This window comes from Schistocerca nitens, chromosome 7, assembly GCF_023898315.1.
Source record: "Schistocerca nitens isolate TAMUIC-IGC-003100 chromosome 7, iqSchNite1.1, whole genome shotgun sequence".
Classification (NCBI taxonomy): domain Eukaryota; kingdom Metazoa; phylum Arthropoda; class Insecta; order Orthoptera; family Acrididae; genus Schistocerca; species Schistocerca nitens.
Window position 1 is genome coordinate 627,308,652 of NC_064620.1, and position 15,688 is coordinate 627,324,339.

The 15,688-nt window shown below is 42.4% G+C and overlaps 1 protein-coding gene across 4 annotated transcripts in view; it reads right to left on the reverse strand.

Moving 5' to 3' along the window:
- The window catches only part of LOC126194919 (HSPB1-associated protein 1), an 88,116-nt gene that overhangs the window by 16,162 nt on the left and 56,266 nt on the right, over positions 1–15,688 (reverse strand). For all 4 annotated transcript variants that reach the window (XM_049933296.1, XM_049933297.1, XM_049933294.1 and 1 more), the window contains exon 6: positions 8,112–8,216. In XM_049933296.1, the coding sequence (XP_049789253.1) occupies positions 8,112–8,216 (105 nt within the window). The remainder of the gene's footprint in view (positions 1–8,111; positions 8,217–15,688) is intronic.

Below are 15,688 nucleotides of genomic sequence, written 5' to 3' on the forward strand. Positions count from 1 at the left end.
CACCTGCTGTTGATGCCCTCTCATCCTAACTGATAACTTGGTGGTAGTCGTACCAATGCAGAAGGCCAAATAGTGTTTACATAACAGACGGAGCACGACATGTGTTGTTTCAAAGGTTGCTCTCCCTTTGATAGTATGCCTTGCCACTTATCGGGCTGATATAGATAGTGGTCGGAGGGTGAATAGGCCAAGTCTTAGAGCGGGAATGATCACGGGGTAGGAGCCTGACGATAGGGAAATGGGCGCAGAGGGAGCATTGGGTCTGAGCAGAATATTGCTGAGATTTTTTTTTGGGGGGGGGGTGGGGGCACTAAAAAGCTATTCTGTGTGTGGTGGGCAAAATATCAGACATTAATTTCAGGACATTATTTTAAAAAGTCATGGCCTTGTTGAAGTAGATCATTAATACATTCAAGACCAGGATAGTACTGAGTGATGAGAGCTGTTCTCCCAAGTTGTTCTTTGGAGAGATAAACAGTACCAGGACTGGATGTGACAGCCCTGGAAATCTCCATTTGCACTAGCCTGGTGGGGTAACTATGTCCAGTGAGGTGAGAATGGCGCTGTATTGGCGAAAAGAGTCTGCATCTGAACAAATATGTTTGCTTCAACTGTCAAGGCTGTACAGGAGGGATCGTTTGAAATGGAAAGGATGACAACTATCAAAACATAGGTACAGTTGCTTCTTGGTAGTTTTGATGAGAATGGAAGTGTGTAGCTGATGTTTGGTGGTGGTGCATGGTGGTGGACAAAATGTCAGACAGAATTTTTGTACTGGATGGATCTTGACTTTTCAAGCACACAGATAGTGGTCTATGGAAAGTTACATAAATGCTTTGTTTTAAGTATTAGATAAAAATAAGAGTGGAATAGTGTGGAACAAGCAACAATGTTATTTTTAAAAGCATCTGTTTGTCTCTACATATACCAAGTAATGTAAAAGCAATAATCATACTTATCACTATGATTAAACTAGCAGAAATCATACTTTGTTGTTAGTATACTGTACACAAGTAGCCAGCTGTGGTCACTCCTGCCTGTTGATGTCTGACTTGATTCATACCACATCACTGAAGGCTCTCTTTTGTGATGCGACTGACAGAACGCCATGAGTGAATGAATATAAATGATACTGCAACAGTGCCTATAAACTAATGTCACATTTTTTGTTCTTTTGTATTTTCTTTTCATCAATTTACTTTTTTTCTATGAAAAAGGGCACTTATGATTCTTTTTCAACTTGACCTTGGTTCTGTATAACAAATCAGTGATTTGTAAACTGTACTTTTGGAGTCACAGAAATTATGCATTAATTTACATATAGACAGCTCAAGTAACAAACAATGGCCACTCAAAAAAACTGTCTCAAAATCTAGAACACAAGCAAAGACAAAGCACACACTGGAAACAACAAAATAAGCAAATAAATATGTTACCATTAAATTGATAAATAAATAAAAATTTACATGTGTTAAAATCTCCTTTGCCAAAAATAACAAACTAAGTCATTGCTTATGATACACTGGAGGCCTCACAACTCCTATAACCGAACACAGTGGAATCTACAAATTAAGCTCTATTGACTGCATTTCATTCTACATTTGAAAAACTCATTAAAACTCCACAGTAGCAAGCCACATGTACAACAGCAGACTTACAATGAGAGACTTAACAACCTCATTGTCCTACACATTGAAAATGACAGGAGAAATTGAGATTTATGAGAAGAAAGGGAAATACGGTTCTGGAAGGTGAAATTCAATGATCAAATACTCAAGGAACAAAGACTTTTGACTACAGCAAAAACTGCAGTATTTATGAGTGATGTACCTTCGCTCATGATGCATGCGATTCCAGAGGTTGTGCGTCCATACATTTCACAGACCTGCTTATGGAGGCCACATGGGTCGACCCCCTGGTGTGCTCTGGTGAGTCGCCAAATAAACATTATTATTTAAGCGACTGCAAACGAGTGCTCAATCTATTCTGCAACCTGTGTATCTTACGTGTGACTCTATAAAGTACTATGTTACATAAATTGTGTTTGTTCTTGTTGCAACAAACTTGGCAGTGAGTGAGGGCGGCAGTCTGGCCCTGAAATGTAAGTGGCTAAAATAGTGGCAGAGATTCAGGAAATGTCTGACTGTTAATGGTTGGCTACAGAAAGGACAACTGGGTGCAGGGTTGCCACTCAACAAGTGGTGGTGACTAAAGCCGCAGTGCCCTATTCGCACCCGAGCTAACATTACTTCCTCACAGTGAGACGGATGGGAGGAAGTCAACCAGGCTGTTGGAAGAGGTTTCACTTCTCCGAGTTTGTTCCCATGAAGGGAGCACCAATGGTCATGCCAAAGTGATGTGACATGCTGACAGAGAAAAGTTAAAATATCTTGTGAGGGAACAGAGTAAGAGGCGGGCTGACCGAGATAGACGGCAGCCTTGGCTGCAGCATTAGCAGCGTCATTCCCAGGTAAACCAACATGGCCAGGAACCCACATGAACATCAGTTGGGCTCCCCCATCCAGGAACAAATGGAGACTGCATCAAATGGGCTAGTACGGAAGGCACCAATGGCGAGATGGATACCCAAATGGTGTATTGTATTTAGACGGCGTAAGATAGAAGGCCATGCAGAGGAGTACACAATGCATCCATAATCCAACTTGGAGCGGACGAGAGGCAGAGGAGGAGAGTCCGGTTAGCTTCCCAAGAGGTACCACTCAATACAAGAAGGACACTGAGGGATCGGGTGCAGTGTGCAGCCAGGTAGGACACGCGTGGAGACCAACTGAGTTTCCTATTGAACGTAAGCCCTAGGAACTTCGTTGCATCCACGAATGGGAGAGCATTTTGGCCCAGTTGCAAGGACGGTGGAAGAAACGCCCTGTACCACCAGAAGTTGACGCATACGGATTTGGTAGCAGAAAAACGGAAACCATTTTTGACACTCCACGAAGAGAGACAGTCCAGACAATGCTGAAGACAGCATTGCAGGAGACATGCCCGCTGGGAGATGCAATAAATAATAACGAAAAGAGAGCTGGAAATGACAGCTGGAAGGCAGTCCATAAGGGTTGATGGCTATGGCGAAGAGGACGACACTCAGTACGGAGCACTGAGGCACCCCATTCTCCTGTCAAAAGGTGTGGGATAAGGAGAAACCCACACATACCGGGAAAACTTGGTTAGTTAAAAATTCCCGAATCAAAGTGGGAAGACAACTGCGGAGGAACCATGTGTGCACAGTACGTAGAATGCCTGTCTGCCAACAGGTATCATGGGCTTTCTCCAAATCAAAGTACATGGCCACTGTTTGTCGCTTCTGCAGAAAATTATGCATGATGAATGTCAACAGGATGACGAGATAATCAACCACGGAGCGGTGCTTTCGGAACCCACACTGAGCATTAGTGAGAAGACCGTGGGACTCCAGCCACAATACTAATCAACCATTGACCATGTGTTCCATCACCTTAGAAATGCTGCTGGTAAGAGAAATTGGATGATAGCTGCAAGGAAGAGATTTATCTTTACCAGGGGAACAATAGTAGCTTCACGCCAAAGCGTGGGTAATACACCGTCAGTCCAAATACGGCTGTAGGTATCGAGGAGAAAGCGTTACCCCACGGGAGGAAGATTCTGCAGCATGAGGACATGGATTGTATCGGGCCCAGGAGCAGAAGACCTGGAGAGGAGAGAGCACGCTTGAGCTCCCTCATAGTAAAAAGAGTATTGTAGCATTCTCGATTCAAAGAGAGAAAAGAGATTGCACGAGCCTCCTCCGCCTGTTTCCGAAAAAGGAAGGCAGGATGGTAGTGGGTGGAGCTTGAAACCTCTGCAAAGCGTTGGAAACATCGACAGGTTCGACTATAACATTTCCCACCACAGTCAGACCAGAAGTCAGGAAGTGGGCGGTAGTCCCGGAAAGCTGGCGCAGGCCACCCCAAACAAGAGAGGATGGAGTAAATCTGTTGAACGAGCTGGTGAAGGAAACCCAGCACGCTTTCTTGCTTTCCTTAATAGTGTGACAGCACTGCACACATAGTTGCATGTATCGGATGCAGTTCGTTAATGTAGGATGACGGTGAAAGACACAAAGCACACATCGTTGGGCACAAATCACATTGCCACACTCCACAGTCCACCAAGGGACCGGGACCTGACGGGGAGAGGTAGTGGTACAAGGGATAGAGGATTCAGCAGCCAAGAGAATAATGTCCACGAAGTGCTCGACCTGTTCGTCACAGCTGGGAAATGGCCGGTTGTCGAAGACTGTCAAGGAGGAATATAACCTCCAGTCAGCAAGAGAGAATTTCCAATGAGCGGACCGCTGTGGTGGGGTATGACTGTGCAGGCGAGTCACACAAGGGAAGTGGTCACTCGAGTTAGTATCGGGAAAAGCACACCACTCGAGACATCGAGCGAGCTGGGCAGAGAAGATCGAGAGGTCTACATGGGAATAAGTGTGCGTGGAATCAGAGAGAAACGTGGCTTCGCCAGTGTTAAGGCACACGAGATTAAGATGATTAAGAAGATCTGCCAAAAGAGAACCTCTCGGGCAGGCGACAGGCGAACCCCATAGGATGATGGGCATTGGTGTCACCGAGGAGCAGAAAGGGTGGAGGAAGCTGAGCAACAAGCTGCATCAGGTCTGCCCAAGTGATAGCAGAAGATGAAGGGGTATAAATGGTGCAGAGTGAAAAGGTAAATTTGGGAAGGAAAACACAGGCAGCAATTGCTTGCAGGTGGGTGTGAAGGCGAGAGGATGATGACAAACATCATCTGGTAGAAGCAGCATGACCCCACCATGAGCAGGAATCCCTGCCGTAAGGGGAAGGTCCATCCGTAGTGAAGTAAAATGAGAAAGCGTAAAATGGTCTTGAGGATGGAGTTTGGTTTCTTGGAGACAGACTACAAGTGGACGTTGTGATTGGAGGTGCAGCTGGAGATCCACCCTGTTAAACCGAAGGCCACACATATTCCACTGTAAAAGGGCCATAAAATTTAGGAACACCGGAGAATGAAGAAGAAGCATTCACCTCGACAGCCGCTTAGGGTGAGTCGTCAAGGGAGGACAGTCACTGGAATCCACAGGTGGAGGATCTTCGTCCATCAACTCTGCGGGATCAATGGAGCTTCCCCGGTGTCGGACAGTTGAAAGGGACCGAGTCGAAGAGGGCCGACGAGTCTGAGAGGGGGAAGATTGTTTGCCTTTGGACGATTGTTTTGGCTTTTGGTGATTGGCAGAAGAGCCAGACGGCTGCGAACTCAAGGTACACAACAAGTCTTCCCGGGAATATTTCTTTTTGAATTGACGGTTTGCTGGCTGCGTTGCAACCGTCTTCGCCGGTGAGGGCAAAGAACGGGTAGCAGAATCTACAGCCCGGGAAGTGGGAGATGGAATGTCAGCTTGAAGGCGAGGCGACTTTGGCACTATTGAACTTAACTGTAAGTCACAAGTTTGTGTAGCCATGTTTTTTGTGGGATGGGGAGAGTCTAACACGGTGCTGTAGCTTCCGGACGAAGGGACAGTCGGTTTACGTCTCGCCAACAGTTTCCGGGCAACAGGGAAAGGTACCTTCTCCTTCACCCTTATCTCCTGAACAGCCCGCTCATCTTGATAGACGGGACAAGAACGAGAAGAAGCAGCATGGTCTCCATGACAATTAATGCAGCAGGGGCTACATGTGACACATTTGGCTGTGTTTTTACAAGACGTGCTGGTATGGTTGAACTGGTGGCATTTATAACATCAAAATGGATTGGGAATATAAAGGTGCACAGAGATGACTTCATAGCCTGCCTTTATCTTGGTACGAGGCGTTAACTGATCGAAAGTCAGGAATAATGTGCAAGTCGGCACCAAATCGGTAGCTTCCTTTTCCATAACTCTATGAACAGCAGTAACGCCCTGATCTGATAGATAATTAGTTATTTCATCCTCCATCAAACCATCCAACAGCCATGTGTAGATAACACCGAGGTACGAGTTAAGTGTCCTGTGGGCCACCACTTTTATAAGTTATTGTGGAGGGTTTGGGCCTTGAGTAGTTTCTGGGCCTGGAGTGCACTACCAATTTCCAGAAGCAGATTACCATTGCGGAGACGAGAGCATGACTTCACAGGGCCAGCGATGCCATCCACACCTTTCTGTATAACAAAGGGGTTAACAGTAGCAAAAGTCTGGTTTTTGTCTAAACGTGAGACTACTAGAAATCGAGGCGCACAGGAAGAGACATTGAGGCAGGAGCCTCATTCCTCTTTTGTTTATGGGAAACACTCGGAGAAAGAGAAGGAAAGTCAGTCATTGGGAAGAAGTCCCCCATGATTGCCAGCATCTCTGATGGTGTGCTCCTTCCAGCAGGGGCCCTCCAAAGGGGGGGGGGCACCTTAGATGATTGTTCTCACCTTAGGTCACACCTCCCGAACAACAGAGGGAGGGACCAATTGGCAGAGGAGGAAGGTAACAGCTCAGGCAATCACCCTTCCCTGGGCTTGGCCTCTAACAGGGGGTACGTGTGGGCCCTACATGCCAACCCGCAGCTGGGAATTACCCGCTACCCAGTCTCCTGCTAGGCGAAAAATGTGTGGGTGGCCATCAGGCACACACAGGGAGGAGAACAAAAGATAAGAAGGAAAGGAGGAAAGAAAGAATGGCCTCAAAAGTCACAGAGGAGGAAAAAGAGATCAGAACAAGGAGAGAAAGGAACAAGGAGAGAAAGGAACAAGGAGGGAAAGGAACAAGGAGAGAAAGGAACAAGGTGGGAAAGGAACAAGGAGGGAAAGGAACAAGGAGGGAAAGGAACACAGAGAGAAAGGAACAGGGAAAACTGAAGTAGGGAAAGGGCAGTACAGGGAAAGGGCAGTACAGGGAAAGGGCAGTACAGGGAAAGGGCAGTACAGGGAAAGGGCAATGTAGGGAAAGAGCAGTGCAGGGAAAGAGCAGCGTAGGGAAAGATCGATACAAGGAAAGAACAGTATAGGGAAAGGGCAGTACAAGAGAGAAGAGTCCTACAAGTAAACCAACATAAATGAGCTTCAAGAGCCCATGGAGGCATGAGACTTCTCCCCAAGAGAGGGGAAAAGGACAGAAGAAGAGGAGACAAGTAGCACTGAAAGAGAAGCGGTGCTGCGAGGGCTGGGGCCCCGTGGTCGCCATGCACATAATCACCAAAGAGCGGTGATCCCCCCCGGGGGTGCTTACAGAAGCCACCTGGGTTGGCCTCCTGGTATGCTCTGGTGAGCCACCAAAGAAACAGTATTATTTAAGTGATTGCAAACGAGTGCTCGGCCTATTCTGTGACCTGTATGACTGTTATCCATTCGCTGTGTTCAGTGCAATCTGTACTTCATTGCATCTTACAAGTGGCTCTATAAAGTACTATGTTTCATAAATGATGTTTGTTCTTGATATAATAGCTAAATAGCCAAACAATTAGTTCCAGTAGTCAGCTTCTCTGATTTATCAAAATTCACAAATATTTTTAATGTATGTCTGAAGCAGGTATCTATCCTAGTTGTATGAGGCACGATTTTTGTCATTTTATTACACACTTATGAGAATTACAAGTGTACACATGATCGAATATGCATTACTTGATCAGTGAATTGGAATACAGATGAAAACTGTTTATGAAATTTAATGATACAACACACAGAACTGTAAGTATCATACAAATGTTTAAGATTTAGATACTGATATAAGATTTATTCATATGTTGCAATGAGTCTTTCATTGCATATAAAAGACCTTTGTTAGAATGAACATGTAACTTCCTCCAGAATGCACCTAATGATGAGGCCACAGACTTTGAAATGCATTATGCAATAAATGATACATTAACATGATTGAACGGTGATTTCTTAACCCCAATAGGAGATGTATCATATGTTAAAATTCTGTCCGTTACTGTGTCCTCTAATTATCTGCCTGTATGTGTTCACTACTGTAACAAGCAACAACAAAATTTAATTGCACACATACTCATAATTAACAACAAATGTCAATCAAGCAGTTTTCCTACCTTTGCAGAATGCATTAGATACTCTCTTGAATCTTCTCTTGAATAATATATTATTTTCACCATTTCTTTTGTTAACTTGTAGCTTACCTCATTAGGGTTCAAGAAAGACTGTGGATCAGTGCTACTCTTGCACGCCATGGCCATCATAAGACGAACTAATGATTCTTCTACACGAGCCTCATCATCAGCTTCCTGGAAAAGTTTGTTCAATTTTGTTCACTTGGTCAGTGAATTGGGATACAGACGAAAACAGTTTATGAAAATTTAATGATACAACACAGTTAATAAATGAGAGAAAAGTGAGTGGTATATATAAGAGTAAGAGAAAGAGAGAGAGAGAGAGAGAGAGAGAGAGAGAGAGAGAGAGAGAGAGAGAGAGAGAACTGCATCTTTATACTGAAGTTATAGCGTAGGCTGTTCGACACTTCTGTCCCATTTGCAGGCCCAGCACAATTTTAGATTTAGTGCAGTGCAGGAAAGGCTGACCTCCTGCATATAATTTTAATAAATTGTTTTAAAACATTTTAACTGAGCAACACAACTCTGTAGCTGTATTTACAGATGAGTCTACACAGGGGCACTCCATTGGTTGCTCTGTTGTTTTCCCTGTTCATGTCCTCAACATTCAACTGCCTCAAGGCTTTACTGTCTTCAGTGCAAAATTATACATGATCTTGTGGGCACTGGAGCAGATGAGGTGTATTTCAAGTGCTAAATTCCTTGTCTGTTCCAATATCCTGAGTGCCCTTCATTCTGTACAACACTTGCACCCAGCAGATAAAGTAGTCCAGTATGTCAAGGACACTCTCCCCCAATTACAAAGACTGAGGAAAGAAGTGTCTTTCTGCTAGCTACCAGGGCACATGTGTATCATGTAAACAAATGGGCAGATGTAGCGGCCAAGGATGCAAGCTGTGATCCTCAGATACTTCAGTGTGATGTCCTGCTACGTACTATCACTTCGCTGTTGAGGTGCAGAGTCACAGGTCTAAAGGGAGAAAAGTGGCTGGCAGTGACAGACAATAAGGTGTGTCTAGTAAAGTCCACAATGTGGACAAGTCATGCAATATTTGTTTGACAGTCAATTAAAATAGAGTGCAACTCTGTTGGCAAATGAGCTGCCACCAGAACAAGAAGCTGTGCGTCATAGGGCTGCGGACTATGAGGAGAGTAAGGAGGATTTCATCCTTCCTTCCAGTCACACAGGCAGGATGAGGTCCTCCTTACTCCCCTCATAGTCCACAGCCCTATGATGCACAGCTTCTTGTTTTGGTGGCAGCTCATTTGCCAACAGAGTTGCATTCTATTTTGACTGACCGTCAGATGAATGTTGCATGAATTTAAGGTTTTGTGAATTGTCCAACTCATCATCATCATCATCATTTAAGACTGATTATGCCTTTCAGTGTTCAGTCTGGAGCATAGTCCCCCTTATAAAATTCCTCCATGATCCCCTATTCAGTGCTAACATTGGTGCCTCTTCTGATGTTAAGCCTATTACTTCAAAATCATTCTTAACCGAATCCAGGTACCTTCTCCTTGGTCTGCCCCGACACCTCCTACCCTCTACTGCTGAACCCATGAGTCTCTTGGGTAACTTTGCTTCTCCCATGTGTGTAACATGACCCCACCATCTAAGCCTGTTCACCCTGACTGCTACATCTATAGAGTTCATTCCCAGTTTTTCTTTGATTTCCTCATTGTGGACACCCTCCTGCCATTGTTCACATCTACTAGTACCGGCAATCATCCTAGCTACTTTCATATCCGTAACCTCAACCTTATTGATAAGGTAACCTGAATCCACCCAGCTTTCGCTCCCATACAACAAAGTTGGTCGAAAGATTGAACGGTGCACAGATAACTTAGTCTTGGTACTGACTTCCTTCTTGCAGAAGAGAGTAGATCGTAGCTGAGTGCTCACTGCATTAGCTTTGCTACACCTTGCTTCCTGTTCTTTCATTATGTTGCCATCGTGTGAGAAAATGCATCCTAAGTACTTGAAACCCTCCATCTGTTCTAACTTTGTTCCTCCTATTTGGCACTCAATCCGTTTATCTCTCTTTCCCACTGACATTACTTTCGTTTTGGAGATGCTAATCTTCATATCATAGTCCTTACATTTCTGATCTAGCTCTGAAATATTACTTTGTAAACTTTCAATCGAATCTGCCATCACAACTAAGTCATCCACATATGCAAGACTGCTTATTTTGTGTTCACATATCTTAATCTCACCCAGCCAGTCTATTGTTTTCAACATATGATCCATAAATAATATGAACAACAGTGGAGACAGGTTGCAGCCTTGTCTCACCCCTGAAACTACTCTGAACCATGAACTCAATTTACCATCAACTCTAACTGCTGCCTGACTATCCATGTAAAGACCTTTAATTGCTTGCAAAAGTTTGCCTCCTATTCCATAATCTCGTAGAACAGACAATAACTTCCTCCTAGCAACCCGGTCATATGCCTTTTCTAGATCTATAAAGCATAGATACAATTCCCTGTTCCACTCATAACAGTTCTCCATTATTTGCCGTAAGCTAAAGATCTGGTCCTGACAACCTCTAAGAGGCCTAAACCCAAACTGATTTTCATCCAATTGGTCCTCAACTAATACTCGCACTTTCCTTTCAACAATACCTGGGAAGATTTTACCCACAATGCTGATTAAAGAGATACCTCTGTAGTTGTTACAATCTTTTCTGTTTCCCTGTTTAAAGATTGGTGTGATTACTGCTTTTGTCCAGTCTGATGGAACCTGTCCCGACTCCCAGGCCATTTCAGTTATCCTGTGTAGCAATTTAAGACCTGACATACCACTGTATTTGATGAGTTCCGACTTAATTTCATCCACCCCAGCTGCTTTATTGCACTGCAATCTATTGACCATTTTCTCCACTTCCTCAAATGTGATCCTGTTTCCATCATCATTCCTATCCCATTATACACCAAAATCTGAAACATTACTGATCGTAGTTTCACCTACATTGAGCAACTCTTCAAAATATTCCCTCCATCTGCCCAAGGAATCCACAGGATTAACCAGCAGTTTTCCTGACCTGTCCAAAATACTTGTCATTTCCTTCTTACCTCCCTTTCGAATAATGCTAATTATACTCCAGAATGGTTTTCCAGCAGCTTGACCCAAAGTCTCCAACCTGTTTCCAAAGTCTTCCCAAGATTTCGTCTTGGATGCTGCAATTATCTGTTTGGCTTTGTTTCTTTCTTCAACATAACTTTCTCTGTCTACCTGAGTTCTAGTATGTACCCATTTTTGATACGCCTTCTTTTTCCTTTTACAGGCTGCCTTGACTGTGTCATTCCACCAAGCTGTTTGCTTCATCCTACATTTACACACTACTGTTCCAAGACATTCTTTAGCTACTTCTAGTACTGTGTCCCTGTACCTTGTCCATTCCTTTTCCAATGACTGTAATTGACTACATTCAACTAACTGGTACCTTTCTGAGATCACTGTTATGTACTTGTGCCTGATTTCCTTATCCTGAAGTTTCTCCCCTCTTATCCTCCTACAAATGGACCTGACCTCCTGCACTTTTGGCCTCACAATACCAATTTCACTGCAGATTAAAAATAATGATCAGTGTCATCAAAGAATCCCCTGAATACACGTGTGTCCCTCACAGCCTTCCTGCATTGCTGATCTGTTATTATATAGTCAATGACAGATCTGGTTCCCCTGCCTTCCCAAGTATACCAGTGAATGTTCTTATGTTTAAAAAAGGAGTTTGTGATTACTAAGCCCATACTGGCACAGAAATCCAAGAGTTGTTTCCCGTTCCTGTTGGTCTCCATATCCTCTCCAAATTTACCCATAACCTTTTCATACCCTTCTGTTCGATTTCCAATCCTGGCATTAAAATCACCCATGAGCAGAACACTGCCCTTGTCCTTTACTCTAACAACTACATCACTGTTCTCTAAAATTTTTGGATGACCTTTTTAGTGTTATCACATTTCCTGGCTCATCCATGTTTTTTTTATGTGATCAGCCAACCACATATTTCTGTGAATCTATTTTAGTTTTTCTCATGTCCCACTTACATTTACTTAAATAAATTTTTGAACAGCTGAACAATTTTAATGCTATTTTCCAGGTTATGAGCTAGGGTGATTGTGTAGGTGTTCTGGTCTAACGTTTTGATGACTAACAGTGTGTGAGAAGTATATGTGCAAACTTCCCACTTCTCTTATACAGACATTGACACTCTGTTTTTTGCTTTCCAACATAGCTATCTGTCACAAATGTTTTTTGCTTTCCAACATAGCTATCTGTCACAAATGGTGTCCAATATCTACTGTCCCCTTTCCCAAAACATAGAAGATTTTTGTCAAAGTTTAAGATGACTTTAAATTCTAATAACCAATCTAAACAAAACAATATATCTCTATTGATATTCTCTACTATTAACAGCATTTGATGAAATAATATATTTACAATGCTGCAGTTCACTTGAGTTTCGTACTTTACAATCTCACTTTTTGTTCTTGTTATTTCAACTATATAAACTCCAGTTACTGGCAATAACGGTAAGTGCTGTTTAGTCTGTAATGAGTTAACGAATGCGCTAGATACAAGTGGTACTTCACTCCCTGAGTCGATAAATATGTTAACTTGAGAAGTGTCCACGGTCCCTACTATTACAGGTTGTGGATTGTTGATAACTAGGTTTGATTCTTCTAGTAGTAACCATTGTTTTGTAGGTATTCTGTGTATGAAATTAACATACTTATTATGAACCAAGCCTCCTAGTGTATCTCTATGACCTGGGCCCTGGATCCAGATCGCACCACATTTTCCTCGTTATTACTAATTACTGGTTAGTTACCAAAATAGGATATTACATTACCACTTTGTGTTCTATTATTATTCGGTACAAATTCCTGCAAAGTTAGTGGACCTAAATTCAAAGGTGGATGCTTCTTCTGATAAATGTCGTTACCATTTTTTCTGTTGCACTGGTGTAGTCTAGCTGGTTAGCCTCATGTTTATTAAAAATTATTACCACTGTTCCTTTTGTAGTTCGGGCTATTACTCTGGTGTCTTACGGTCTTTCTTTAGGGCATCTAGTGCATCAACAAAGGATAATAATTCTCCAATCATTTTCCAGCCACTACACAAGACGTCTTTTCTTGCATAGATGGATAATCATCTAATTAAAATTCGAACCAACCCCTCTTCCTCCATCGGCTTATTTAAATACTTAGCCCGTATTAGATGCCAGTCAAAATATTTCCTCGTGGTACCCCAAGTGTTATTGTAGTATTTCTGGTCCCACAAATCTGATATTAGTTTCTGCTGCACACTAGCAGACCAATATTTCTCTTTAAATTTCTTCTGGAAATCTCCCCATGAAGAAAAGTTCTCAATATTTACAGCACCCCATTCTGAGTCTGAGGCTTCCCCTAAAAGGTACCACACAGCAAATTTAATCTTTTTAGAATCTTTCTAGTTGTTTGGCAAGGCTTCGTTCAATCTTTTCAAAACATGAATCGGATGTACCTCTCTGTCGGGCTTGAATTTAGGGACTTGTCTTGATAATTCCGAATTCACTCCCCATTGCAAATCAGTAACTACTTCACTTGTCAACACAACATTGGGTGAAGTTCTTCATTTTTCTGCTTGTTCCTGGATAAGTTTGACTTCTCTGCAGAGTTCGTCTATGCCATTCCTAGTGTCAGTAAGTTCGGAAGAAGCCATAGGCGATGCATTCCCGGATGTTATTCTCTCAGTGACTTTCTGATCTATAATTTCTTCTACCTGTTCCTCGAGACTACTTACATTTATGATATCAGAGCTTGCTATCTTCTCTTTGAAGCTTCTTTCTACACTGCAATTGAATGACAGGCATTAATTCGCTATGCTTATCAATGCTCTCTTTCATAGTATGCCATCCCTGCTTTACAGCATTAAACTTAGCATTACATACATCCTCCAATGAGCCTAACTTTTCACTACTCTCTAATTCTACACTATTACATTTCTCTTCAATATTCAATTCTAATCTTTTTGTCAGATCCAGAAAATTATCCTTCTGTTTTTGATTGAAGTCAGTAAACAATTGATGTACATGAATGTTTAAAGAATCAGTCAGTTCCTTCTTTAAACCTAATTTCAAATTTTCTACTTTACTATTTAGGGTGTCAAATTCAGTCTTTAAAACGTCCATGCCTTTGCATAGATTACTAAATTCCTTGCTCTGTGTGTCACCTTTGGCAGTTAACAAAAATAGATTTGTTGCTTGACTATTCAAGATTTCACTCTGGTTATTTGGAACTTCACTCTGAGCATTTAAACTAGAATGTACCAAACTCAGCTCTTAACTTAGAGTTGCATTTAATTCCTTACTTAAAGTAGCATTTTGAGCTTTGATTAGATTTATTAACTCAGACCAGTCAGGCCCTTCTTTAGTAATTCTCATAGCCATGGTTCATTCTGACATTTCTCCAACTTGCTGTTCATTATCCATTTTCTTATGAGCTTTAGATCTAGTAAGCATTTAAAAATTAACTTTAACTATAACAACTACACTAATGAAGTTCATTCAACAGTTTATACCATGTTGTATTAAAACAATAAAGTTCTGTTTCACGCTCACCCGACGTAGAATTTGGGCTGCATCGGTGAGCGGATGGGGGATAAGCACCGGTGAGCAGCAACTGGTGCTGGCAGCGTCGGATTTTGGTTTCCACGTCTGTGTAACCATGATGCATGTGGGAGCTGTATGCTCCCCACACTGGATCTTCTCAGTCATCTAGTTCTAGACGTCTCTCTTCTTTTCCACATCTTCTCCCTTATTTGCATTTACAAATTCTCTCCATCAGATATTTGGACAGAATACAGTTCTGTGAAATGGTTCTCATCTTGTTATGCTCAGTTGCTATGGAAACTCTTGATAGCTTTTTCTCCTGTTTTCGTCTGTTTCCTTTGGTCCTTTCTCACTGGTCACCACATTCTAACATTTTGATGACTAAGAGTTTGTGAGAAGTATATGAGCAAACTTCCCACTTCTCTTATACAAGTCGACTTCCCTGGTGTACACAGATAATCTTCTTCTCTGGATAGCTGGCTTCTGGAATCTCTATATAAACTTCTTCTCCGAAGAATGATGCTAGTTACAGGAACCTTAAAGACTCTCTCCCTATTTGCGAAATAATTAGGTACTCAAAGAATACTTTTCAACAACTATCGGTATATTTGAGCTTCATAAAGAACAAAATTCACACTTCGCATATAAACATTAGACTCCTTGTAAGTCACTCGTATTGTGTCACATTAGAAACAGATTAAAGTCCATTTACAAAAGAGTTGGCTTAACAACCATGTCTATACTACAAACATATCGTAAAAATACGTCTTTCCTCCAGCAAGTCCAAGATAAGAGTTTTTTCACAATTCAGAATCTCAATTGCTCTTTAGTCACTTAACAATAGTCACAATTACAAACAGCACAAAATAACACAGAAGTTCCTTGGTTATTCCGTGTGTTTCACTACGACTTCCATGGATCGCCCGACAAGTACTCGTCGGCGCCGTTCAACCGCCACGTCAACTAAAAATTTCACACCTGCACACGCAGACAGGTGACGTGCAGTAGATAGGGTTCCTTTCTCCCACTCAGACAGTGGAAGGC